Genomic DNA, 26,094 nt, shown 5'->3' on the forward strand with positions numbered 1-26,094 from the left:
CCAAAAGCAAAGGCAACAAAAACAAAAATAAACGAGAGACTTCATCAAATTAAAAAGCTTTTGCATAGCCAAGGAAACCATCAACAAAACAAAAAGGCAACCTATCAAATGGGAGAAAATATTTTCAAATCATATATCTGATAAAGGGTTAACATCCAAAATATAAAAGAACACATACATCTCAATAGCAAAAAAAAAAGATTAAAAACTGAGCAGAGGGACTGAATAGACATTTTTCCTAAGAAGACACACACAATGTTAACAGGTACATAAAAAGATGCTCAAGTAAACATCAGGGAAATGAAAATCAAAGCCACAATGAGATATCACCTCACACCTAATAGATTGGCTAGCATCAAGAAGACAACAAATAAAAAATGCCAGTGAGAATGTGGAGAAAAGGGAATCCTTGTATAATTTATGTCACTGGGATTGTAATTTGGTAAAGCCACTGTGGAAAACAGTAAAGAGACTCCCCCCAAAATAAAAAACAGAACTACCATATGATCCAGTAATCCCATTTCCAGGTATATATCAAATGATTGAAAATAGGATATCAAAGAGATTTTTGTATTACCATATTCATTGCAGCACTATTCAAATAGCCAAAATATTCAAGATACAGAAGCAAACTAAGTGCCCATCAACAGATGAGTTCATAAGGAAGCTCTGATAAATATATATATATAAATAAAATAGAATATTAATGAGCTATGAGAAAAAAGGAAATCCTGCCATTTGTGACAACATGGATGGACCTTGAGGGTATTATGCTAAGTGAAATAAGCCAGTCAGAGACAGAGAAAGACTGCATGGTATCACTTACATGTGTAATTCTTTTTTTAAAAAAAAAAGTTGAATTCATAGAAAGAGAGCAGAAAAGTATTTGCCAGGGTTTGGAGGATGGGACAAATAGGAGAGACTGGCAAAAGAGTATAAATTTTCAGCTAAAACATAAAATCTGTCTGAGGATCTAATATAAAACACGGTGATTATAATTCATAACACTAAAGTCTGACTGGCTAAGAAAGTAGAATTTAAATGCTCTCACCAAAAAAAGAAGTAAATATCTGAGGTGATGGATTTTTAATTAACTAGATATGGGGAATCCTTTTACAATGTCTAAGAATATCAAATCTCCATAATTTACACTTTAAATATAATTTTATTTGTCGATTATACTCCATTAATGCTGAAATTTTTAAAAATTAAGTCATTTCACAATTTCTGTTATATTGATAGTCATCTGAGGATAACCAAATGTTCCATGAAGTTTTTTTTAATCATATAACTAATTCCAGGTACTTCTACAACTGGCTTTCTTGCTGCCCTTTTTACTAATGGTGTTTTCTATTCCCTTTCTATTAAATTACCATTATTACTATTATTCTCAAACTATAACCATATAAATGTAATAGTGCCTATATTAGATTTTCAATGTGAACTATTTTTTAAAATGACAGATGGTATTTGGATATACAAAAGCTTTTCAAAATGTGTGACTTTGTCAAAAACTCTGAAAAGCTTGACAATCATCTTCAAAGATATTTCTAGAAGACTTTTTTCCCTCATTTTTCATCTTTTTTAAATCAATGATTATTTTTATTCTGCTTGTCAGATAAGTAGGTTTTTAATTTATAACAACTACACTCCAATAGCATATATACATAATTTCTTTTTTGCCTTTATAATTCTTTTTTTTTAAAAACCATCAAGTAATAAGATACATTTTGGTTCAAGGATTTTGGAATCATTTAGGTCTTTTAAACTAATATAATCAAGTTATAGAATAGTTTTGCTTCACATCTCATTATCATAAATTCATTTAGTTCTGGATTAACAGTGGGCTGGTTAAGCATGGACATAATAGTTTCCCTCCTTTGGGTTCTGTCTCTATTTTACTCCTAAATTTAGAGGATCACTGCCATGAATTCTTCACCCACTGGTAAAGTATTTGAACTTACTTCCTATCATTTCAAATGCCTTTCAAATTTTTAGAACTATAAAAATGTCATCATGGAAATCTGCTAAGTATGAAAAATACACACTTGAGTTCAGCAGTACTCCAGAACTAATATTACCAAAACTTCATTAGGGAAAATACATGCTAATAGCACAATAAACATTAACAGCAACTAAGAATTGGCTTTCAGGGATATGACCATTTTTTTTGCTGTTTTTTTTTTCTCTTCTCCCAAAGTATTGTTTTAAAAAACAAAGGCAGTAACAAATCTAAAGATAAAACCTACGACCATATTATAATTAAATTCTAATATTTAGTTGTCATAGATCTGCTCCACATGAGGATGCTAAGGTAGGTAAGTTCTCAATAAACTTAATTCCAAAGATGGCTGGGAGTTTTTATTTGCCAGTTGGACTGACCCTGAAAATCTAAGTATGCTTATTAATTCCCATGTTTCCATGTAACCCAACCTCTGCCACCTAAATAAATGCCCTATATCAGGTTTGGATCACGTTACTGGTTCCTTATTCAAAGGACTACAAGTTTATATGTTAATATATGCAAATACATGAAATAGTACATAAGGCCAGATATATGTTCGCTTGGGCTATTAATAGAGTTGGTGAACTCTAAAATGCAAGTACAAAACTCTACATTTATTTAGTTTGATAAAGAACATCCCATGCTTCATAGGTAATAATTAATCTATTCAAAGAAAGCAAACAAGACAATTGCTGTCTAAATTCATTACTTATTTGATCTATAAGCCCATAAAAAAAAAAAAAAAGATTTAACTTCCTCTTGCCTTGGTTCATCTACCTTAGCTCCTGAATGGATATGATGGGGCATGGAGGAGGTCATTTTCTAGTCTTGTTTCCATAATAACTAGAGTTCTTCTCCCTGAACAACAAGAGCAACAGTCAAGGTTTACAGGAACATCAGTACTGAGAGTATCAACTGAAGGACCAAGTATCACTTCAGCCACTGCTATCTTTCTAAAAGCTCCTCTCAGGGCTGAGAACCTAATTTATTTTCTGTTGTATTATCTTTCTCCTAAAATATTGAGAAGAGATGGTTGAATGAATAATTGGCATTCGGTTTAAAAAAAAAAAAAACCCTATTATTATCTCGTTAGTCCATAAACATCTTAAAAGAAAATATTTTAAGGTAAAATTGATTATTAATAATTTAGGTGTTTTGAATGAAAGTCCTCAATATTAAAATTTTATAGGGCATAGATCATTTGGTGTTAAAAACTTCTGACACTGGGAACACACAATATGAAATGCATTTATAACGGAGTGTCCACCCCAGATTTTTTAGTGAATAGGATGAGTTAAAAATAATGTCAGATTAAAGCCTTTAATACTCTAGATTTTGATTGTAAAACATTATTCCCTAATTTTCAGGAGAATTACAGTGTACTGACACTGAAAATTAACAAATCCTGATGTAACCTTGAAACTGATTAGATCACAAGCCATTGTCCCCACACTATCACGACCAGTTCATGAATAGCTAATGGCCCTTAAAAATAAAAGTTGAGCTTCATGTTCTTACCTGGCACCCTCTTTGCCCAGTTGATCATGTGTACCAGCTCCCTGTCTGCGAGGTTGGTCAGCAAGCCCATCATTGAAGCCTCACTGAGGGGTCTGGTAGGATCATACTCGGAATAGATTATGGGGGGCTCAGCCTCCAACAAGGCACTGATCATCTGGTCGGCTGTCAGGGACAAGACCGGGCTGTTCTTCTTAGTGTGTTTAATCAAGAGAGGGCTTGGCCAAAGGTTGGCAGATCTCATGTCTCCAGGGGGCACCGCTTCATTCCTGCCCTCTCCATCATCTCTCTGGCGCTTGTGCTTCAACATTCTCCCTCCTCTCCGGTCTTTCCGTATCCCTGAGAATACAGACCAAAAAAAAAAAAAAAAAAAAAAAAAGCCAGTTTATACTTTTTCTCATATTAACTTTCATACTACAACTATCTTCGATGCTCACAGCCCTTTATTTTATTTAAGGACATAGTTGGGGACATAGTTGTGCTGGTGTTTAACAACCAGCTGTCCAAGAGGGGGGAAAAAAAACTTCCATTGGTAGCATTTGCCAATTTCCATGGTGTAACTACTCCCACCATGGCAAATTTCAAGCTACTTGTCTGATATCAAGCAGCATACAAACTCCTGAAAATTTAACAGTAGGCTTTTGTGAGCCAGTAAAAGCTGGTTCTAACAAACCACTGGGGTGTGTGTGTGACAGATGTTATTAAAAAGTTCAACATTACAGTATTTAGCCATTCTTGAAATATGACAGCATAAAAGATTGCTTCTGCTATGAATATTATTACTATTGTTATTACTATTATTTTAAGGACCTCACCTGTGGCATATGGAAGTTCCTGGTTTAGGGGCGAATTGGAGCTGCAGCTGCAGTCTTATGCCACAGCCACCCCAACACTGGATCTGAGCCGCATCTGCAGCCTATGCTGAAGCTTTCAGCAATGCTCGATCCTTAACCCACTGAACAAGGCCAGGGATCCAGCCTGCATCCTCACAGACACTATGTCAGACTCTTAACCCACTGAGCCCCAATGGGAACTCTTGAATATTCTTTTAATAGCAAATTTAAAAGGCATTCGAGAAAAGCACTTAATAAACATCCTTATCGTCCTGTTGACTTCTTGATGGCAAGACACTAAGGGGGAATGACTTATCCAAAACACATCTGACAGCCTTTGGACCCCACCAGCGTTCAGTCAGGCTTTCATTGCTACTAAGCGGTACTTCATCACCTAAGCGACTGAGCCAAGACCCTCAACTTGTTTCCTTGGTTGTAAGGTTTTTACAAATGTATTTCCATTTTCCTAATATAAAAGTTTTCAAATAGTTGAAAATAGTTTTCCCCCAAAGATTTACCCAGCTGTGGTTCTCACTAACTAGATTATGGGGGACTGGAGGCTCCAATCTCTTTGGCAGACATTCTTGGAAGTTTGGCTCAACATCTTAACCTGGAAAAGGCCAGGCTGTGAAGTTAAAATCTATCAACCGAAACATGCATTTTAAAGGGCAAAAATTAACACAAGCTTCCATATTTTCAAAAACTCTAATCTCTCCAAAATACATCAGACAGCAAGAGTTCTTCGATTATACATAAAAGAAATAGTCAGTTTAGTAAAAAGTTAATACAATTATTTTTAATATTAAAGATAGAAGTAAACACTCTTTATAACATCACTTGTTCTCTCACTCTGAAACAAATGAAAAACTAATGTCAGAATTTTGTTCTGTTTTGTTCTAATTTGTTAAGGGATTTGAACAAATGTTCTGTGGTGAATTTTTTTTTTTTTTCCCTTTGGCTGAGCCCATATCATGTGGAAATCCCAGGGCTGGAGATTCAGCTGGCGCCACAGCAGTGACAATGCCGAAGCCTTAACCCACTGCCGCACAAGGAACTCTCATCAATAGTGAATTTTTTATGTGTAACTTTTATTCTTTTAGGTCTAGATTAGATATGTTAGAAGATATTAAAAATTTAATGAAGCCGCAGATCCTATTCCTATTTGTTCAGTATTAAACGAAGCCTTTCCCAGAGCTCTTGGGATAAGTAATAATTGTAAAGATTATTAGCACTGACGGGCCCTGAGCATGTGCCATGTGTTTTAAGCACCTTATATACACTTTACACGTAACCATTTTACAACTAATTTAGTTTTCACAATAATCCTGTAAGGTAAATACAGGAAAACCGCTGTTTTGAAAGTTTAATGAACTTGTCTGAGATCATTCTCTGTTAAGTAAGATTCAAGATCCTAGCTCTGAAAGGAAGACTTTAAAATTGTATCCAACAAAGTGGACACATTTAAGGACAGCTACAAGTAAAACTGGTCAAATGAGAACAGTCTTATCTGACGACCGTCCTAAGGCATTTTGACTATTTCCTTGCTAAATGTACTAATGAGATGCTAAGACCTGAGCTGAGGAAGGTGCTACCCTCAGCCCATCAGAGCACACCTGCAGTATCACACTCACTGCTGGATGATGCACATACAAGCACAACAAATCCATTTGGATTAGAGAAACAAGGATGGTGAGGAGATGCAAAACCAGGTCACACAGAGAACCACTGAGGAACTGAGGATTAGCCTAGAGAGAAAAAGGCTTCAAGGAAAAGAGTGTTACCTCCGCACGGCTGTACTGTGCAAGATAAGTGCATATGTTGAAATCTAATCCCCAATGTATGGTAGTGGGAGGCGGGGCCTTGGGAGGTCATTAGGTCCTAAGGGTAGAGGCATCATGAATGGGATCGGTGTCCTTCTGATAAGTTGAGGCCAGAGAGCCAGCTTGCTCTCCGCCCCCCCAGAAAGGACGAGAAGACAGCTATCTATAAGCCAGGAAGCAGGTGCTCACCAGACACCAGGCAAGCTTGGACTTCCCAACCAGAACTGTGAGAAATGAACGTTTGCTGTTTAAGCCATGAAGTCGACAGTATTTCTGTTATAGCACTGCAAAACAGCCAAGAGAGATGGATTCAGCTCGCTCTTTATGAGCCCAAATGGCAAGACAGAAGACATACGTGGAGACTGTGAGTTGGCAGAGCTCACGACAGGGAATTAGCTTGTAGTAGTCAAAGCTGACCGCAGAGATGGAATCTGCTGCCACGGGAAAGGAAGGCTTAGATCACTGGAAGTTTCCAAGAATAGGCTAGATGAAGGCTGTATGGGGCTGTTACCAAAGGCATTCAATTACCCAGGACGTATTTTCACACAGGGACCTTCCATATACTTTCCATCCCAAGACTGTATGACTCTACGATCCTCCACTGAAAATGTAAGACTGGTGGCCTTGGAATGAAAAATAGGAAAAGACCATCATAAGCAAAGAATTCCTTAGGTTCACATTTCTTAAGGAATTCTTAGGTCAGAATTTTGAGAGGACTCTGATTGTTATTTACCCACTTTAGGTGGGAACTAAAAGTAAAAAAAATGCATCGTTCTTCAATACTAATCGGTGTATTACTCAGCTCTCTTTGCCTCCCTCTCTACCATTCTAGAAAGAGATAGAAAATGGGAATAAATCTTATTGGAAAGCTGCAGCATTCCAACAAAATCTTTTAATATAGGATCTGTACAAAAAGGTAAGGGCAAGTGGCTCAAATAAAGAAGAAATGGTGTATATATACACAATGGAATACTACTCAGCCATAAAAAAGGATGACATAATGCCATTTGCAGCAACATGGATGGAACTAGAGAATCTCATACTGAGTGAAATGAGCCAGAAAGACAAAGACAAATACCATATGATATCACTTATAACTGGAATCTAATATCCAGCACAAATGAACATCTCCTCAGAAAAGAAAAACATGGACTTGGAGAAGAGACTTGTGGTTGCCTGATGGGAGGGGGAGGGAGTGGGAGGGATCGGGAGCTTGGGCTTATCAGACACAACCTAGAATAGATTTACAAGGAGATCCTGCTGAATAGCATTGAGAACTATGTCTAGATACTCATGTTGCAACAGAAGAAAGAGTGGGGGAAAAACTGTAATTGCAATGTATACATGTAAGGATAACCTGACCCCCTTGCTGTACAGTGGGAAAAAAAAAAAAAAGAAGAAGAAGAAATGGTGAAAAGCGATATTGTTTTCCCTAAGATGAAATCTAGTTACCTGAGTAATCAAGTTACAACTACACACATGCATTTTACCTTTTAAAAATGAAGTTGATATCTTCTATTATAATGTAAAATATCTTCATTTTAAAAAATTTCAGGAGTTCCCATCGTGGCGCAGTGGTTAACAAATCCGACTAGGAACCATGTGGTTGCAGGTTCGACCCCTGGCCTTGCTCAGTGGGTTAAGGATCTGGCGGTGCTGTGAGCTGTGGTTTAGGTTGCAGATGCAGCTCAGATCCCACGCTGCTGTGGCCCTGGCATAGGCCGGTGGCTACGGCTCCGATTAGACCCCTAGCCTGGGAATCTCCACATGCCGTGGGAGTGGCCCTAGAAAAGGCAAAAAGACACACACAAAAAAATTTAAAGATAAAGAGTAGATAGAAGACTAACAAAACAAAACAAAGCATAGTATTAGTAACCAATTTTAAAGGTCCCAGCAGCCAATCTGATTTCTAGAAGAATTTTAAACTCAATTCAGTCAGGTTCTAGTAGTGACAGTTATCAAACCTTGCTTTTGCAAGTATTTGCTCATTTTGTAAAAATTTGTTAAACACTTACAATGTATATCCACAGATGATGCAATGGTAAACAAAGACAGTCTTACCCTTTATCAAGTTTTCAGCTTGGAGGAAGAAAGACCTTAATCAAAAGTTATTTTGTATCTGTTAAATGAATAAATGAACTGCTCAAGCCACAGTGGAAGGGAGGCAGTGATGTTAAGAGAAGACAAGCCTTCTCTAAAGGAAGAATTGGAAGGGTGGGAATACATATACACACTACGCTATAAAATAGATGATTAACAAGAACATACTGTATAGCACAGGAAAATCTACACAATAGTTTGTATAAACCTATATGGGAAAAAGAATGGATATATATATATATATATATATATATATATATATATATATATATGACTGGTTCACTTTGCTAGACATCTGAAACCAATGCAACATTGTCAATCAACTCTAACAAAATTAAATTTAAAAAAAGAAGCCTTCTCTAAGAGACAAAGTTATGTTTGAGGCAACTCAAGAAATTTCCTTTCCTGGAGACATTTAGATGTAGACTACTCAAGTGGTTTAGGTATAGAACTACTTAAAGCATGGAGTTGCAGCACCATACCCACTTTGATTCTCAAGTATTTGAGTCAGGTTGTTGAACACAAGACAAAGTGGCCACAGTGGAATGGAGAACAATCAAACACACTGGAGAGAAGAAGGAGAGAAGGGAATATTTATAAAATCATCAGTCAAACAGGGTAAGGTGGATTCAATTAGGTTAACAAATATTTTTTTCAAATTTACTCCTAAATGCACTGTATTTTTCAAAAGTCAGACTCCCTAAAAAATGTACACATAGAGCAAAAATAGAGAGTTATACACGTTACGGGGCCAACTACTTGTCAGAGGATCCCACAGCACAACCCAATGAAGAAAGCAAGCTTTTCTACTTGGAAGTAACTGTCACATTACCAGTGACATACTAGTCTCATTACCTGTGATAATATTGCACAAATATTTTATACCAGTTCAAAAACAGTCAAGCTTGAATTGAGTGGAACAGGTGAAAAGTGGCCCAACTTCTACTTCTAGTTTAACTTAGGTTAAATGAGAATGGCAAATCAGAACCAATAATTACAGCCTGTGTCACTACAGAACATGCAGCCAGTTCATAATTACATACAGTGATAGGGCATAGGAGTGGCATGCATAACTAAAATCTAAAGATAAAATTAAAAGCTCCCTCCTAAGAATTGTCCCAGATAAAACAGATTGATAAGTATTTTACTTCAGCTCACTTTCCTTTGTCTAAATTATCTTAACGGCTTTGGCATTTTTAACAAAAATTCGCAAAGCAGAGCAGAAAAAAATTAGCTTTGATCACGCAAATATTAAATAGGCAGCCTCTTGACAGTCAAAATGTTTATCTGTTAACAAATAGCACTTGGGCTTGTAATGCCATATAAACAAGATGTACTACCCTTCGGTATCCTAAAATGTCATTTTCCAGAATGATTGAGCAAAATATTCGGCATCACAATACAGATACCATGGAATGGATATGCTTGTGTACAAACATTATTCGCTCTCAGCTAACTTCACTGATTAGACAGGAGTTGCATCCCAGCAAATTTCTTTACATTCCTTTCTTAAAATTTTAAGCTGACATAATTCAAGGAACATCCTCAGGCTTAAAACACAAACCCTCTCTCATGCAGCAAGGCTACCACAAGTTGTGAAATGCCACGGGTTTGAATTTTATTGCCTTTGGTTAAGCCTTCTCTAATATCCCTTAGCACTGTTGTAAGGATTTCCAGCCTGAGTACAGAACCTCCACGGAGTGGTACTCAGCATGAATCTGAGTGATTCTAATCATTCATGAGGAAGTGATGATTTAAGGGAATTTATTAAACCAAGAAGCAGAGATCACTGGAATGAGAATGAAAGGGAGCGAGGGGATGCCCAGAGCACTCACTAACATCCTTAAGGAATCTCTAAGGCCACCTGCTTTGGGAGAGGTATGCAGGAAGGCGGTACAGGGGCTGAGACCTGGCCAGGGAAAAGGGGCTGAAGCCCTGTCAGCTGCTTAACAATGATGTCCTGGCAAAAAATAAAAAAGATCTACCCTAATGTGTCAAACAAGGAGTTCTGAGAGGCAGTTCTAATACTTCAGAGTTTATTTAATCATTTTTCTCATTCTTTGGCTTGGCCATCAGCATCTCAGGAAAAAAATGAATATGAATACACTATCTGAATATTCATTAATTAATAGAATTCACTGGATTATTTGCTTCTAATGCATTCTGCTTTTAAAACTTCCTTTTTCTGAAACGATCTTTTTACTTCTTAGTACTCTTCGCCTCTACAAAAAACTACCATAACTTCAGTAATTTCTCCAGTTTCCTAAGACTACTTTAATGTATTATTAAATATTTCAAACATTTGCATAATCACCTTTCTTTTGTTTCTCAATAATTCCATGTTATTCATGAGGTATTAAAAAGCCAGATAGAGAAATATGCTAAAAGCTTTTTAATTCAACACGTTGAAGAAAACAGAAGTGCTGATTAGTTAAGAATTAAATAAAGATGAGAACTAATGAAACATGCACTAGAGAAACTTCCTTGCATCAAATTCTAATGCTTTCCCTTCAAATACTAAAAGAAATCTTGTAAGGTAGGAACTGTTACAGTCCCCAATTTAACAGAAGAGAGAAGTTTAGAACAACTATCATCCCCAAGTCATAGCAAGAGCAGGACAGAGATTTCAATCTAGGTGAATTATGTAATTATAGATTATTATTAATGTTATCAGAGCCTCTAAGTGTATCATTTGTGTATCATCAATGATAAACCTAGAGGCTATGGATTATCTAGCTCATTAAAGCTCCTTAATGCTCTTTCTCTCCCTCCTCTCACATCCAACAAATCCCCCCAACCTGTATTTCTTCATATCTCCCCTTTCACTCCCTTTCTATACCTTCTATACCTTCACAAACACCATTTTCATTCACACCCTTATCCCTTTTTACCCAGATAGATGCAGCAGCTTCTAATTTGTCTCCTTGCCTACCTTCAATCTCCCTTCCCATCAGATTAACTGGCAAATTAATTAATCTCCATTATACATCTATTTTATCCTGTTACTGTCTGTGTAAAGCTCTCAAAGACTTCCTTAGTCTACAGCAGGAGTTGTTTAACTGTGCTCTGAAGACTCTTGGCAAATCTTAGTGGGTATCAGAGATGGTGCACTGGGGCTTCTGGTTGCCCCATTGTCATTTATTTAAAGCAGTTGTTTTTACATACATGTCTTCTGTATTGGATTAGGGAAATAATTTATTTTTGAAAGGGTTAACTGGTTGTATTTTAAATGTAAAAAGCCACTAAGCTACTGAGTTAAACCAAACACTATATTGACTCATGAACTTCCACAAAGAATTCCAAAAGACTTTTCTTTTTTTTTCTTTTTAAATTATTTTATTTTATTATTATTTTTTAATTGTTATTTCCCCAATAACATTTTTTTCTACTGTACAGCATGGTGACTCAGATATACATACATGTACACATTCTTTTTTCTCACATTATCATGCTCCATCATAAGTGATTAGATGTAGTTCCCAGGGCTACACAGCAGGATCTCATTGCTAATCCATTCCAAAAGCAATAGTTTGCATCTATTAACCCCAAGCTCTCAATCCATCCCACTCCCTCCCCCTCCCCCTTGGCAACCACAAGTCTATTCTCCAAGTCCATGATTTTCTTTTCTGTGGAAAGGTTCATTTGTGCCATATATTAGATTCCTGATATAAGTGATATCATATGGTATTTATCTTTCTCTTTCCGACATACTTCACTCAGTATGAGAGTCTCTAATTCCATCCATGTTGCTGCAAATGGTATTATTTCATTCTTTTTTATGGCTGAGTAGTATTCCATTTTGTATATACTGAAAGACTTTTAAAATCTATCTTTACAAATACCCACAGGAAACCTTTTTTTTTTAATGAAATAGGTGTGGCCTGTGCCATTTTTGTACTTTCACCACCTTATGGAATTTCTACCGAGGTTGTACTGGTTGTACTGGTCACCAAATCCCAAGTAAAATCTCATGTCATCCACAGCCATCCTTGTTCCCCACCCCAGTCTAGCAGCTCTACCTCCTTCATTCTTGTACATTTTTTTTCCTGTGCCACACACTGGATAACCATCATGGACTAATTTTTGTGTTTAATTATACCTGAGTTCTCCCTCCCTGGCTATGGCCTGGAATTTTTGCCAGGAAGGAAGCTGAAGCAGTTGTAGGGCTCATCTAATTTATTTTCCCTTTCTCAAGAAACACTGCCTCATGCTGCCTATCTAAGGTTTAAAGACAGTTGTTTCATATATTGTATCATGTTTTAAAGATATTTCTGTTGGGAGGAAATATGGTTTGAATTGAAAAGCAAAAAAAGAGACAAATTTACTATTATAGTTTGAAACATCATTTTCTTCCTGTCAATAATGGATTATTTAAGCAGAAAAATCAGTATGGATAGAATTGACCTCAATAATACAATCAACTTGATTTAATTGATATTTATAGAAAACTCAATCAAATAACAGACCAATATACATTATTTACCAAGACAGGCCATACTCTGGGTCATAAAGAGACCCTTAACAAAAAAATAGAAATAACACAGAGTATGCTTTCAGACAAAAATGGAAATAAACCAGAAGTCAATAACAGAAAGATACCTGGAAATTCCCAAATATTTGGAAATTAAACAATACACTTTCAGACCATATATGAGTAAAAGAATAAATCACAATAAAAAAATTTTTAAATATTTTTAACTGAATGAAAATGAAAACAAAACTTATGGGATGTAGAAAAAGCAGTGCTTTGAGGAAAACTTATGGCATTAAGTGCATGTATTAGATAAAAAAGAAAAAATATCAATAAAACCTAAGTTTCCATCTTATGAAACTAGATAAAGGTGCTCAAGTTAAGCCCTCTAAAGAGAATAAAAGCAGAAGAGAAACAATAAAAACTTAAAGGAAAACTTAACAAAATTGAAACTAGGAATCCAATAAGGAAAATCAATGAAACCAAAACCAGTTTTTTGAAAAGATCAATAAAATTGATAAATTTCTAGCTAGGATAATTAAGAAGAGGAGACATAAATTACTGATATCATAAACAAAAGAGGATTCACCATCACTGGTCCACTGACATTATAAATATAATAAAGGAATAACGCCAACAATTCTATGCCCACAAGTCTGATAATTTAATTCAAATAAATCAATTCCTTACAAAATAGAAATTACCAAAACTTACACAAGGAGAAACAAACAACCAGAATACCTTTATACCTCTAAAATAAATTAAATCAATAATTAATAACCTTCCAAAAAGAAATCACCAGGCTCATGTGGTTTCATAAGTTATTTATGAAAAAATATTTAAGGAAAAAAAATCTAATTTTCATGGTCCCTTTCAGAAAAAAAAAGCAGAGTAAGTACTTCCTAACTCATTCTGTGCATCCAGCATTACCTAATACCAAAATCGGATGAAGACATTAAAAGAAAGGAAAACTATGGATGAATGTTTGTCCTGAGCATTGGGAGAAAATCCTCAACAAAAGTCAGCAAGTCAAATCCAGCAATGTAAAACACTGAATTATACACTATGGCCAAATGTGGTTTATTCCAGGTATATAAGGCAAGTTCAATATTTAAAAATAAATCAATATAATCCACCAGAGCAATGGAGAAAACAGGAAAAGTCACATGATTATATCAACTGACACATAAAAAACATCTGACAAAATCAAAAACCCATTTATGATAGAAAAAAAAAAAAACCTAAGCAAAAGTACGAATAGGTAATGTCTTTCTCAGTTTATTAAAATACTTCTTAAAAAAAAGAAAAAAAGAAACTCTACAGCTAACATCATCTCTAATGATGAAAAACTGGATATTTTCCCCCTAAAACCAGGAAAAGGCAAAATGACCTCTCTCACACCTCCTATTTAACATCACACTGGAAATCCTAGCAAGTTTAATAAAAACAAGAAAAGGAAATGAAAGGTATCACTAGAAATGAAACAGAATATGTAATTAAAAAAAAAGAAAACCTAAAACAAAAATTCAGAACCAAACAGCTTCACAGATGAATTCTACCAAACATACAAAGAATTTCTCAAACTCTTCCAAAAGACTGAAGAGGAGGGAACACTCCAAAGACATCCTATGAAGCTAACATCACCCTAATACCAAAAAAAGACAAAGACACCATTAAAAAAAGAAAATTATAGGCCAATTTTTTGATGAACATAAATGCAAAAATTCTCAAAAAAATTTTAGCAAATCAAATCCAACAACATATTATAAAAGTCATACACCAGAACCAAGTGGGATTCATCCCAAGTTGGCAAGAATGGTTCAACACACACAAATCAATTAATGTAATATACCACATTAACAAAAAAAGTCAAAAACAACATGATTATCTCAATAGATGAAGAAAAAGTATCTGACAAAATGCAACATACACTTATGATAAAAAAAACTCTTACCAGAATAGGTATAAACATATCTCAACATAATAAAAGCCACTTGTGACAAACCCAAAGCCAATATAATACTCAATGAAGAAAAGCTGAAAGCCTTCCCACTGAAATCTAGATTAAGACAAGGATGCCCACTCTTGCCACTTTTATTCAATAGAGTATTGCAAGTCCTAGTCACAGCAATCAGACAAGAAAAAGAAATAAAAGGTATCTAAATCAGAAGGTAGGAGGTAAAACTGTCACTACATGCAATTGATGATACTATATATAGAAAACTCTAGGGACTCCACACAAAAACTACTCAATCTAATGAACGAATTTAGCAAAGTAGCAGGATACAAGATTAACATTCAGAAATCATTTGCATTTCTGTGCACTAACAATGAAATATCAGAAAGTGAATATAAAAAAATTCTTTTAAATTTGCACCAAAAAATAAAAATACCTAGGAATAAACCTCATTAAGGAGGCAAAAGATTTATACACTGAGAACTATAAACATTAATAAAATAAAGAGCATTCAAAGAAATGGAAAGATATCTATGCTCTTGGATCAGAAGAATTAATATTGTTAAAATAGCCATAATACCCAAAGCAATCTATAGATTTGATGCAATCCTTACTAAATTACCCATAACATTTTTCACAGAACTAGAACAAATAATGCAAAAATTTATAGGGAACCATAAAAGACCCATAATTGCCAAAGCAATCCTGAGGAACAAAAACCAAGCAGGAGACATACCTCTCCCAGACTTCAGACAATACCACAAAGCTATACTAAATAAAACAGTGTGGTATTGGTACAAAAAGACATACTGATCAATGGAACAGAATATATCCCAGAAATAAACCCACACACCTATGGTCAATTAATTTTCAACAATGGAGGCAAGAATATAAAATGGGAAAAAGACAGTCTCTTTAGCAAGCAATGCTGGCAAAACTGGACAGTTGCATGTAAATCAATGAAATTAGAACACACCCTCACATCATGCACAAAAATAAACTCAAAATGGCTTAAAGATTAAACATAAGACAGGATACACCATAAAACTCCTGGAAGAGAACATAGGCAAAACATCCTTTAACATAAATTGTACCACTATTTTCTTAGGTAAGAAAAACATTCTTGTGATATCTTAATCCCAAGGCAACAGGAATGAAAACAAAAATAAACAAATGGGACCTAATCAAACTTACAAGCTTTTGCACAGCAAAGGAAACCATAAAAAAATCAAAAAGGCAACCTACAGAATGGTGAAAATATTTGCAAATAATGTAATTGACAAGGACTTAGTCTCCAAAATATACAAACAACTCATACAATTCAACAATAACAACAACAAAACAACCCAATCAAAAAGTGGGCACAAAACCCACATTTCTCCAAAGAAGACATACAGTTAGCCAGTAGGCACATGAAAAGATGTTCAATATCACTAACTATTAGAGAAATGCAAATCAAAACTGCAATGAGGTACCAACTCACACCAGTCAGAACGACCATAATTGATAAGTCTACAAATAATAAATGCTGGAGAGTGTGGAGAAAAGGGAACCATCCTACATTGGTGGGAATGTAAGCTGGTGAGACAACAATGGAAAAACCGTAATTCAAAAAGATACATGCACCCCTGTGTTCATAGCAGTGCTACTCACAATAGCCAAGACATGAAAAAAATCTAAATGTCCATTGACAGATGAATGGATTAAGAAGATATGGTACATATATATAATGGAATACTACTCAGCCATAAAAAATGAAATAATGCCATTTGCAGCAACATGGATGCAACTAGAGATTATAATACTAAGCGAAGTAAGTCAAAAAGAGAAAGACAAATACCATATGATATCACTTATATATGAAATTTAATTTAAAAAACGATACAAAAGAACTTATTCACAAAACAGAAACAGACTCAAAGATTTTGAAACCAAATTTCTGGTTCCCAAAGGGGAAATAATGGGAAGGAAGTAAACTGGGAGGTTGGAATTGGTATATATAAACTACCATATACAAAATCAATAAGTAACAAGGACCTAATGTATAGCACAGGGAAATCTACTCAGTACTCTGTTATAGCCTATATGGGAAAAGAAACTGAAACTGTACACCTGAAACTAACACACCATTGTAAGTCAACAATAAATTTTTCAAAAAGCTAAACACAGTCTTACCACATGATCCAGAAATTATGCTCCTAGATATTTACCCAACTGACTTAAAAACTTATTTCCACAAAAAAAAGCCTGCATACAAATATTCATAGCAGCTTTATTCATACTTCTCATACACTGGAAACAACCAAGCTATCCTTTGTAGGTGAATGGACAAACAAAACAGTGATATATTCATACAACTGAACACTATTCAGCAATAAAAAGAAATAAGCGGTCAAACTATAAAAAAAGAGTGAAACTTAAATACTAATATTTCTAAGTGAAAGCAGACAATCTGAAAAAGTTACATACTATGTGATTCCAATTATATGATATTCTGGAAGATAAAACTATAGAGAAATAAATAGATCAGTGGTTGCTAGCAGTTCAAGGCAGAAAGGAAGAGGATAAACAGGGGAAGCACAGGAGATTTTACAAGATGGATAAACTCTTCTATGTTATAGTAACTATGTTGTTATAACAATGAATGTAACATCAAGTGTTTCAAAACTATAAAACTGAAAAAAGAATAAACCCAACGTACTCAATTTTAAAAATCATGGAGAAAGTCAAGAGTATTCCATGGTGCAATGCAGAATGAACCACATTAATCCACATGTATGACACAACCTTCCTGGGGGAGGAGAAGAAATAAGCTCATTTAAGTATTTTGGAAATGAGTGAGGTCCATAAGACTAAAGGCAAAAGGAACTGTACATAAACACTATTTCTAGTTGATAAAGTTGTGGTGATTGTGAAACCACTGTTAGGTATATTGGAATTAAGTAATTAAGTACATAAATGGCAGATAGTGGTAACCAGGTTTCATAGTGCTAGAGTAATAAGTAACAGGTAAGTAGAGAAGACTAGGGGATCCATGCTGTAATGATTAGAGTTGGAAACATCAGTGTGCTATTCATGGTTAGCTTAACATAGACACAGATGGTGACATACAAAAATATTTATAAATATGTGATACAGTATAAACACATATCTCTCCTTGCACTGTCAGCTTATAGGTCCTAGAAGTAACAATACCCCCGTAACAGCAAGTACACCTACTGCCCAGATCTTGGTTTCCAATAAAAGAACCATGACACCATGGGAAAGTGGCTGATTCAAGGACTGGGGCAGGAAATACACAAGATGAGTCTGAACAATCTTGTCGTGGCAGAACTAAGAGGAAACACATGCTCAAAAAAAAAAAATCACACAACGATAGGTGTATGTCCAAAGGATATAGGAACCAACTGATTGAATAAATTAATTGAGAATAGACAAATCCAAATAATTTATGTAAATACTCCACCTTAAGGTGTAACCCCCCCACTCTTTAGAATGAGCTGCTCATAGTGACTTCATTCCAAAGAGGACCATACAGAAAAGGAGAAGAATAATTTTACAGTACAGAAACCTGACAAATGCCACCTCGAGTCACGTGATCAAGGTAAACATCCACAGCAGTAAGTCATGATGACTGTACATACCCTTGATCCAAGGTGATAACAAGGGCAGTTTACACCTGTGGCCTCCCTCCCTAAAACACATTAACCCCATTCTAACCATGAGGAAAATATCAGACAAATCCAAACTGAAAGACATTCCACAAAATTCCTGACCAGTAATCCTCAAAACTGACAAGTTCACCAAAAACAAAGTCTCAGAAACTATCACAAGCAAGAGGAGCCTAAGGAAACACGAATACCAAATATCAGCTATCCTGACGGAATCCGAGAACAGGAAAAAAAGTATTAGGCAACAAATTAGGAAATTTGAATAATTGTTGATTCCAGTTAATGATGAGATATCAGCATTGGTTCCTTAGCTGTGATGAGAGCAATGGGTAGTCACAGAAGATGTTAACAATGGAGGGAATTGAGTGTGGGGCATGTGAGAACTCGGGATGATCTTTGCAATAATTATGTAAATCTAAAACTGATCCAAAAATGAAAAGTTTACTTTTTAAAAGTCAAGGGCAAAACACTGAGCAAGAAGTGTTTTTACATAATGTGAAAAATAATTTTATGCTGCCCTTTCATTGTTTGGAATAACTAGTTGCTGCATTCAGGCTGCCGTGTTGAAGGAGGATGGTTGAATCATCCCACCCAAGAGCTTGAGTCAAAATATAATTCTGTATTAATGATTGCATTGTGTATGGAGAAGACCATGAAATTGGTCAAGTGGAAAATTTTAAGGCTGTCAGGAACACCAGCCTATAAATCGAAACTGCAAAGATGTAATCTTTGCTGCTTAAAAACTCTTCACTCCACCTTCATGATGCAGAATAAACTTTGCAATTGGGTACAGAAATTTAACCCCATTGGGGCTTTTATCTTTTCCAAAAGTATGGAGAGAGGAAGACAGAGGGTGGGGGAGAGTGTGTTATGTTCGGTGTTTAACACAAGCTAAAATGGTAAATGTCTCCAATTAAAGACATATAACAATCATAACAAAATATCAAAGACTATTCAACTACAAACCACATGAAGGCAGAGACTACATCTGTCTTGTTTACCATTAGACATAATTACCTACTAGACGGCAATAGATACGTTAGTGGAATACACACATGAGTCTTGGTATGACCTCAAATCTTATAGAATATATTAATAACATGAGTTTGATACACCAGAACATCTTGGCCACTATCAGTTGTTGAAATTTTAATTATAGCAGTTTTCAAAATAAGTCTTTCTGATAAGGCAACTCAGTGTGAGTAAAGTAAGCCTTAAATAAATTGCTAAATAAAAGAAGTTAGGATCAATCTTTCTGCATTAAATCTTCTGATCCAGTAATGTAACTGAAGCAGCCAGTAGTCTAATTCCATGATTTGATTCCTCTGTCCCTTCCCCATACTGTTAAGTTTTGTTTTCATCATCTTATACAATTTTTGGAATAAATCTGTTAGTAGTGGGGAGAAGTCTGTGTGCAAGACCCAAACAAGATGGGTTAATCAGTTCAGTTTTCTTTGAAAGTAATTACCAACATTTCCACCATGCTACTGTCACAACCACCAGTTAACCTCAATTGTCCCAGGTGCTGTGTACCAGCCAATGCTGTGCTGCTCTTCCAGCCCAGTAGCCCATCTGCCAACTTCTCAACAAACTGTAGTATGCACGAGGAACCATAATACTTCATGGTGTTATTGGTCAGCACCCAAATTCAAATAAACTAGCAAGTTCTCTTAACACTAGGGTCCTCTGGGGTGATTAACCATTATGAGTTAATTGACCTTGATGAGTCTACTGTGTACAGACAAGCAGTGTTTCTTTTCCCCTTTCTTCCTAAACTAGAACCCCAGCTGTACCTGCTCTACTTATCCACCTGCATAAGAGTCATCAGAGCCCACCATGGTGGCCAATCATGCCATCCCAGCCCAGTCTTTGTCCTTCTTCCCAGGCTCCAGAGCTAGGCTCCTATTTGCTGTGATAAGAAGAACTCAGCAATGATGGAAGGGAGCAGCTGCAGCTCTACAACTGAAGAAAACTTAATTAATATGCTGTCAGCCCTGCCTGGTCATGCCTGTTCCACTGCAGAGTGTGTGCCCACAAGTTTACAACAATCCACGTTTCTGCCCTGTTGAGCTGGAGTCGCCTGGCTGAAAAGCACTTGACAAACAAACTGCCCGAGTCCACAGTGATTCTGAAATCAGCATGTACTTATGTTTACAGTCTGAAAAACAAAACTCATATACATTATGGCTCTTAAAATGAATTACACAGAGTAAGAGCATAGAGAGTACTGGTCTCCCTTTTCACCAAATCCTACTGGGAAACTATAATTATTTTAGTTATATTTGATAATTCACCAATTTCACATTGATAAAATTTAATTCAAAAATGGATTGCATTGTTCCTGTTCTGGTGAGCTGCTGTACTATTTTTAAAATGTCCCTTTTGGATGCTGAAGCAACCAAAGAGGTAGCCTTTGTATGGGAATTCACTGTTCTGGAATTTTCCCAAAAGTCTAGGCAGGGACTGAATGCCAAGAATGGGAAATCAATCACAGGTTACCACACCTTTAATTGCATGTCAAATCACGCTGCCTTATGCTGGCAACCAAACCCAGTGTCAGGGTCCAAATCAAGTGAGGAGTCAGCCACGATCACATGTATTCTCAATGACATCCGTTTTGACTTTAAAGTATAATGGCCACTCTTAAAGCTACTGTGCATTTTAATAAAAGCTCGGCTAATAAAACCTTGTTTCTAGAGACAGCTGTGGCAGGCTGTTCTATAAGAATCTGATTTATTAATAACAAAATTTATGGGGTGAGGAGAAAAGCAGTGCAGATTTTTCTTGCCTGGCTTCATTTCCCTGTAATATCTTATGATGAGTCTCCTGCTGGCAGGCATTCTGTAGCCAAGAGGAATAAATACGACACCAAGGTTTCCCTGTGAAGTTCTCTCTTTTCTCCCATTTCTTAACAGTTCTGCTACGCAGGCCTGCAGTTCTCCTTCTCCGACTTGCAAAAGAAACAGTTTGCCTCCCCACCTCCCAATGGGTGGCCTCTCTGTCTCATGCTGATCGATGCAGAGCTGGATACAAAGAAAGTCCCTGTTGTCTTTAATTTGGTCACGGATGAATCTTGCCGGCCTGACTTGAGTCACCAACACCCAATCACATCCTCTTGGACAAGAAGTGCCTGCCAGTGGGACAGTCATCCTACAACAATCCCACAGTTGGAGCACAAAGTCGTTCACCCTAGCTGGTGATTTAACAAATCCTTAAGTGGGTGCACACCAAATTTCTCGAGGCTGAAATGGGGTTCTCCCTTTTTATCAACTCTCATCTGTGAACTCTGTCACCTTAAATACATTAGAGAATCATTCATCTGCTCTACAGGACTGAAGCCCAGTGCTGGGTAAGTTAGAGGCTCCGTATATACACGTTAAATGATGAATTTATTACTTAACCTGGTAACTCCCAGAAATCACCAGAGCTCTGTTCCTAAAATGTTGACCTGAGCAAGTACAAAAGAACTAGGGGAAGAAGAAACCAAGAATGATCAAGCACCTTAAGGATCATAAAATTCTACCACCGTATTAATAGAGAGCTCAGCAAAAGGAAATATCTTGTTCTTACCACCGATATAGCAGCAATTCTGTTTTAACCATATATATCCCCTATTGCCCAAGCCAGAAAATTTCTCTCCCTAAAACACACCAAGATTTTAAAGGTTTTTTTTAACGATAAGGACTATGCTTCGTTCTTTGTATTTTCCACTAGACTTACCTCTGTGCCTTGTAAATAAATTAGCTTTCCTAGGTAGTGATCAATGAATGTTTCGTGTGCTGACTCAAACCAGTGCCTTTCAAAGAAAACAACATTCCATTGGGAGTAATAGTATCATCTCGAGGCCAGGCTTTTCTCTACGGAATCTCCATTTTCCTCATCTTTGACTGTATTTCAGTATTAGTGGCTCCTCATTCGATCCAAACAAAGTAACAAACTTATTATACTGTGATTTATTCCTGAATATCAAATATCTTGCCCTTTCTGATTTGAATTCCATTATTCACGCTCGCAAGTTCTTACCCACTTTTCAGAAAAATTAATGCATCTCGATGCAGGCTGCGTGTACACATCTGTTTACCTCACCAAATATCAACTGGCTCCTTTGCTTACAATTGTCAGAGCTGAAATTCTATTGCAAATATCTTAAACAAGCTTATTTATCAAATGTCAAATGCTAAACATATGCTGCTCCAGAATACTCGTCCTTCAGTGGGAAGATACTTAGCAACCTGACATAACACCTGGTTTCCTATAAAACATAGATTTCGCTGCTGAGGAGAGGGAAAGAGAGAGAAAGAAAGGCCCTTGGTCAGATTGCAAAAGCTGATGTCAGTGATCAGTACAGTAGTTAGGTTGGCAGAAGAAATGCCAAAATAAGCTGGCAAGAACACTCTTAAACCCAGCTAAGGTGCACATGCAAACTTGAAAAAAGAATCTATAAAACTAGCTCAAGACCAGATAACTCATCAAGCATGGCTAACAGTCTAATCACAAGCCAAATTTACAGAATGGGGTCCATTTCATCATTTGATTCCTTGAAGCCTTAATACTTTGTGAAGATAATTAAGCTGTTCCCTGGCCTTGTACATACTACATCTGTATCCATTTCTAAAAGCCAGTCATTTTGCCCATGTTTAGTGCAAATCACAAGTTATAATAAAGGATAGTGTTGAGAATCAGAATGAAGACCATAGCCCAAATGGGAAAAAATGTTCCTATTGCTACAATTTCAGAGAAAAGTTCTTAGAGAAATTATAGATAATTAGAATATGGAGAGATAAAGGTGGAAAAGTAATAGATTCCAAGTGTTCTTGATGGTGAAAGAGCTTCCCCAGAAGTGTACTGTTTCTGGAGAAAACACAGGAGGACTCTTGCCCTTTCTCACAAGGGATAGTGCCACCTACATAACCAACTTCTTCAAATTCTTAGATTCCTGACAATTGGTAGGTGTAAGCCTCTTTCAAGCTTACTATATTTTTGGAAATGATTATGGTATACAAAATATATATTTTTCTTGGGATTCTAGGAACTCTAGTAAACAAACTGAAAATACCCATCCTGTTTAAACTGGCAGGGCTTTGATTCAATTAAGAAAGAGGCCATTAGTGAGTTCTCATTGTGGCTCATCGGGTTAAGAACCTGACTAGTATCCATGAAGATGCAGGTTCAATCCCTGACCTTGCTCAGTGGCTTAAGGATCCCGCATTGCTGTTGCTGTGGCACAGGCTGGCACCTGTAGCTTTGATTCACACCCTAGCCTGGTAACTTCCATATGCCACAGGCCCTAAAAAAGAAAAGAAAGAAAGAAAGGAGGCCATTAGAGTTGAACACATGGGCATCCAGGTTTATTCACAGGGATACCTCAGTGTCTAAGACCTCCAGCCTTCCAGAAAGAGCTTGTGTCTCATTATTAAGCTAGTGATGATGGCCCGAATGGTCTGATTAGGGAAAAGGTAGAAAGAAGAAATCATTTCAAGCAAGGTGACAGACATGCTTTGTAACTGAGTATGAAATACTTTTAAAGCTAGAGAGAGTATTTAGTTGAGGTTTGATCAGATGGGAAACCCAACCTAATAATTTCTCTAGAGCCAATACCAAGATTTTTGGTTATAGAAGTGAAAGCATGTTTAGCTACCTATGTAGCCCATTTATGCAATAATAATAATAAAAGTATTTTCACACTGAAATGGTTTTATCGAGGCTAAAGTTCACCTAATGAATTCAAAGCAGAAGTGTCCACTTTTCGGAAGGAAGAGAGTTACCACTATGGAGGCTATTATGTTCTGTGGAGGCTGACTTTCATGTCACTTCATTGAAACATCTGAGCTGTTAACCCCAACTTTCTAAATGAAGGAGCTCAGGGAAGTGACAGTGGCTTAACCCAAAGGCACACAATTAGGAACAACCAAAAATTAGAACTCAAGATTGCTCATCTCGAAGTCCATGCCCGTTCCCCTTATAGCATCCCTGCTACTACTGTGATGTGTCAAATGCCATGTCATGACGATTTGCCTTATGAGTCTGTCAACCCAGTGCACAGAATATGCAGATTCCATTCTTATTTCTTTCTATCACATTCATGATGAGTTATTTTACTTCAGCTGCATTGCACATTACGCAGTACTGTGACTATGCTAGAAAACTCTTTCACCAGCCCTTGGTGACTTTGAATCCATTCAGAAGTTATGCATCTACTATGATTAAGCAGGATAGGAAGACAGTTTCAATCAGTAAGCAGACGGGTTTTAAATATGGCAATGCACAGATGATGAAGTCGAAAGGAAGCTGAGGTTGTTTTTTAATTTTAAAAAAGTGGACACAAGTACAAAGGATCATCGGAGAATCTTAAAGAAATTGTGAGTCCTGAATTGCAGAGAATGGAGCAGAGGAAAAAGTTCTTTACAGGAGACTGAAAGAGAGAGAGAGAGAGAGAAAATTGGCTCGCTGAAAATGATGAGGGAGTTGGAGAGAGGGATAAGGAAATGACAGTTATTTTTCCCATGATTTTAAAGTGAAGGCATAGACCACAGAGCTCCTGAAACCGAACATTTTATTTTTTCAGAGAGAAAGCACATCAAGACCACATGCAACACAGGAAAGAGAAATTTCAGTTTTGATGAAATATCTTGAATGGAAACAAGAAAAAAATGGGGGTTGAGGGGTCTCTAAAGACATTACTTTGAAAATTACAAGATGATTGCAACTTTTTAAAAGGAATCATTTTTTAACTAAGGACCCGATTGTTAAAAGAATTTTCTGGTAATTTAGGGATGCTTATAATTTTTAGCTCGGTAAGTGAAAAGAAGATCGAATATACACTATTCTTCTTCATCATATTACAATTTTACAAAATCTGAAATATCACCCTGGGAAAGACTCAGCCTGCTTTGGAAGAACAAAATTAAAACTGAGGCTATATGGACTAAAATGGAAAAAAAAGATCACTTTGGTTTCCAGGTCCTATTGAAATAAGTTGCTCGTAGGTATTCTAAGAGAATGAACTTTCTAGAGTGACTATCTGTATATTATGAGCTATTAATTACAATTATCAAGTACAATAACTAATATCTGTCAAAGATATTAGTTAAATTGTCATTTTAATAATTCTCCTTTGTACCGGTGAATGTCATTATTCGAAATGGGGTGAAACTTAACAGAATGAACTTGTTAAAAATAAAGCGTATGCATCTACGAGATCTTAATTATAATTACATAGTCATTTGTGATCATTTCCAATAGTTCTTGGCAAAGACAAATGAGCATAATGAGTTCCATTAACGGGCTGATGGGTTCTGTTTACGTGCAAGGAAGGGACTTAATAAAAGTGTCCGAAATAGCAGGAGGGCATACGAAGTGAAATACGAAGGAGAGGGAATAGCTGCACAATGGTGTGAGTAGAAGCATCATGTCATGCACGAGATTTCAAGTGATTTGAAAAAGTGACTCTTCGCCAAATTCAGGAAATACTCAGCTGGCAAAATGGCCACTTTGAGCTTTCAGCTTTTCCATAAGTGAAAGTGATATTAAGGTTGCTGTTCTCCCACTCCTAATGTTTCTCTTACCCTAAGACTCTGCAGGAGTGGCCTAGGAGGATGTTTATATGGATGTATTATTAGGGCATGAGGTCTGCCCCTTCCTGGATTTCACAAATGTCATGGTGCAAGGCGACGACAGCACCATATTTTCCTTCAGTGGGATTAGAAACCTTGGGACTACTTT

General features: G+C 36.3%; 1 protein-coding gene across 33 annotated transcripts in view; it reads right to left on the reverse strand.

Annotated features, from left to right (window-relative positions):
* ESR1 (estrogen receptor 1) overlaps window positions 1-26,094 on the reverse strand; it is a 384,969-nt gene that overhangs the window by 153,463 nt on the left and 205,412 nt on the right. For 28 of the 33 annotated variants that reach the window (XR_014836665.1, XM_085010425.1, XM_085010346.1 and 25 more), the window contains 1 exon segment: window positions 3,524-3,859. Coding sequence is in view for 28 of the 33 variants with exons in the window: in XM_085010425.1 (XP_084866551.1) it covers window positions 3,524-3,859 (336 nt within the window). In the remaining 5 variants the exon portion in view is untranslated. 33 annotated transcript variants of the gene reach the window in all.

The sequence above is a fragment of the Sus scrofa genome, chromosome 1, assembly GCF_054392235.1.
Source record: "Sus scrofa isolate SSC_HxYL_T2T_F1_AM1 chromosome 1, Sscrofa_HxYL_maternal_Yorkshire_Landrace_v2.0, whole genome shotgun sequence".
In the NCBI taxonomy this organism is placed as follows: domain Eukaryota; kingdom Metazoa; phylum Chordata; class Mammalia; order Artiodactyla; family Suidae; genus Sus; species Sus scrofa.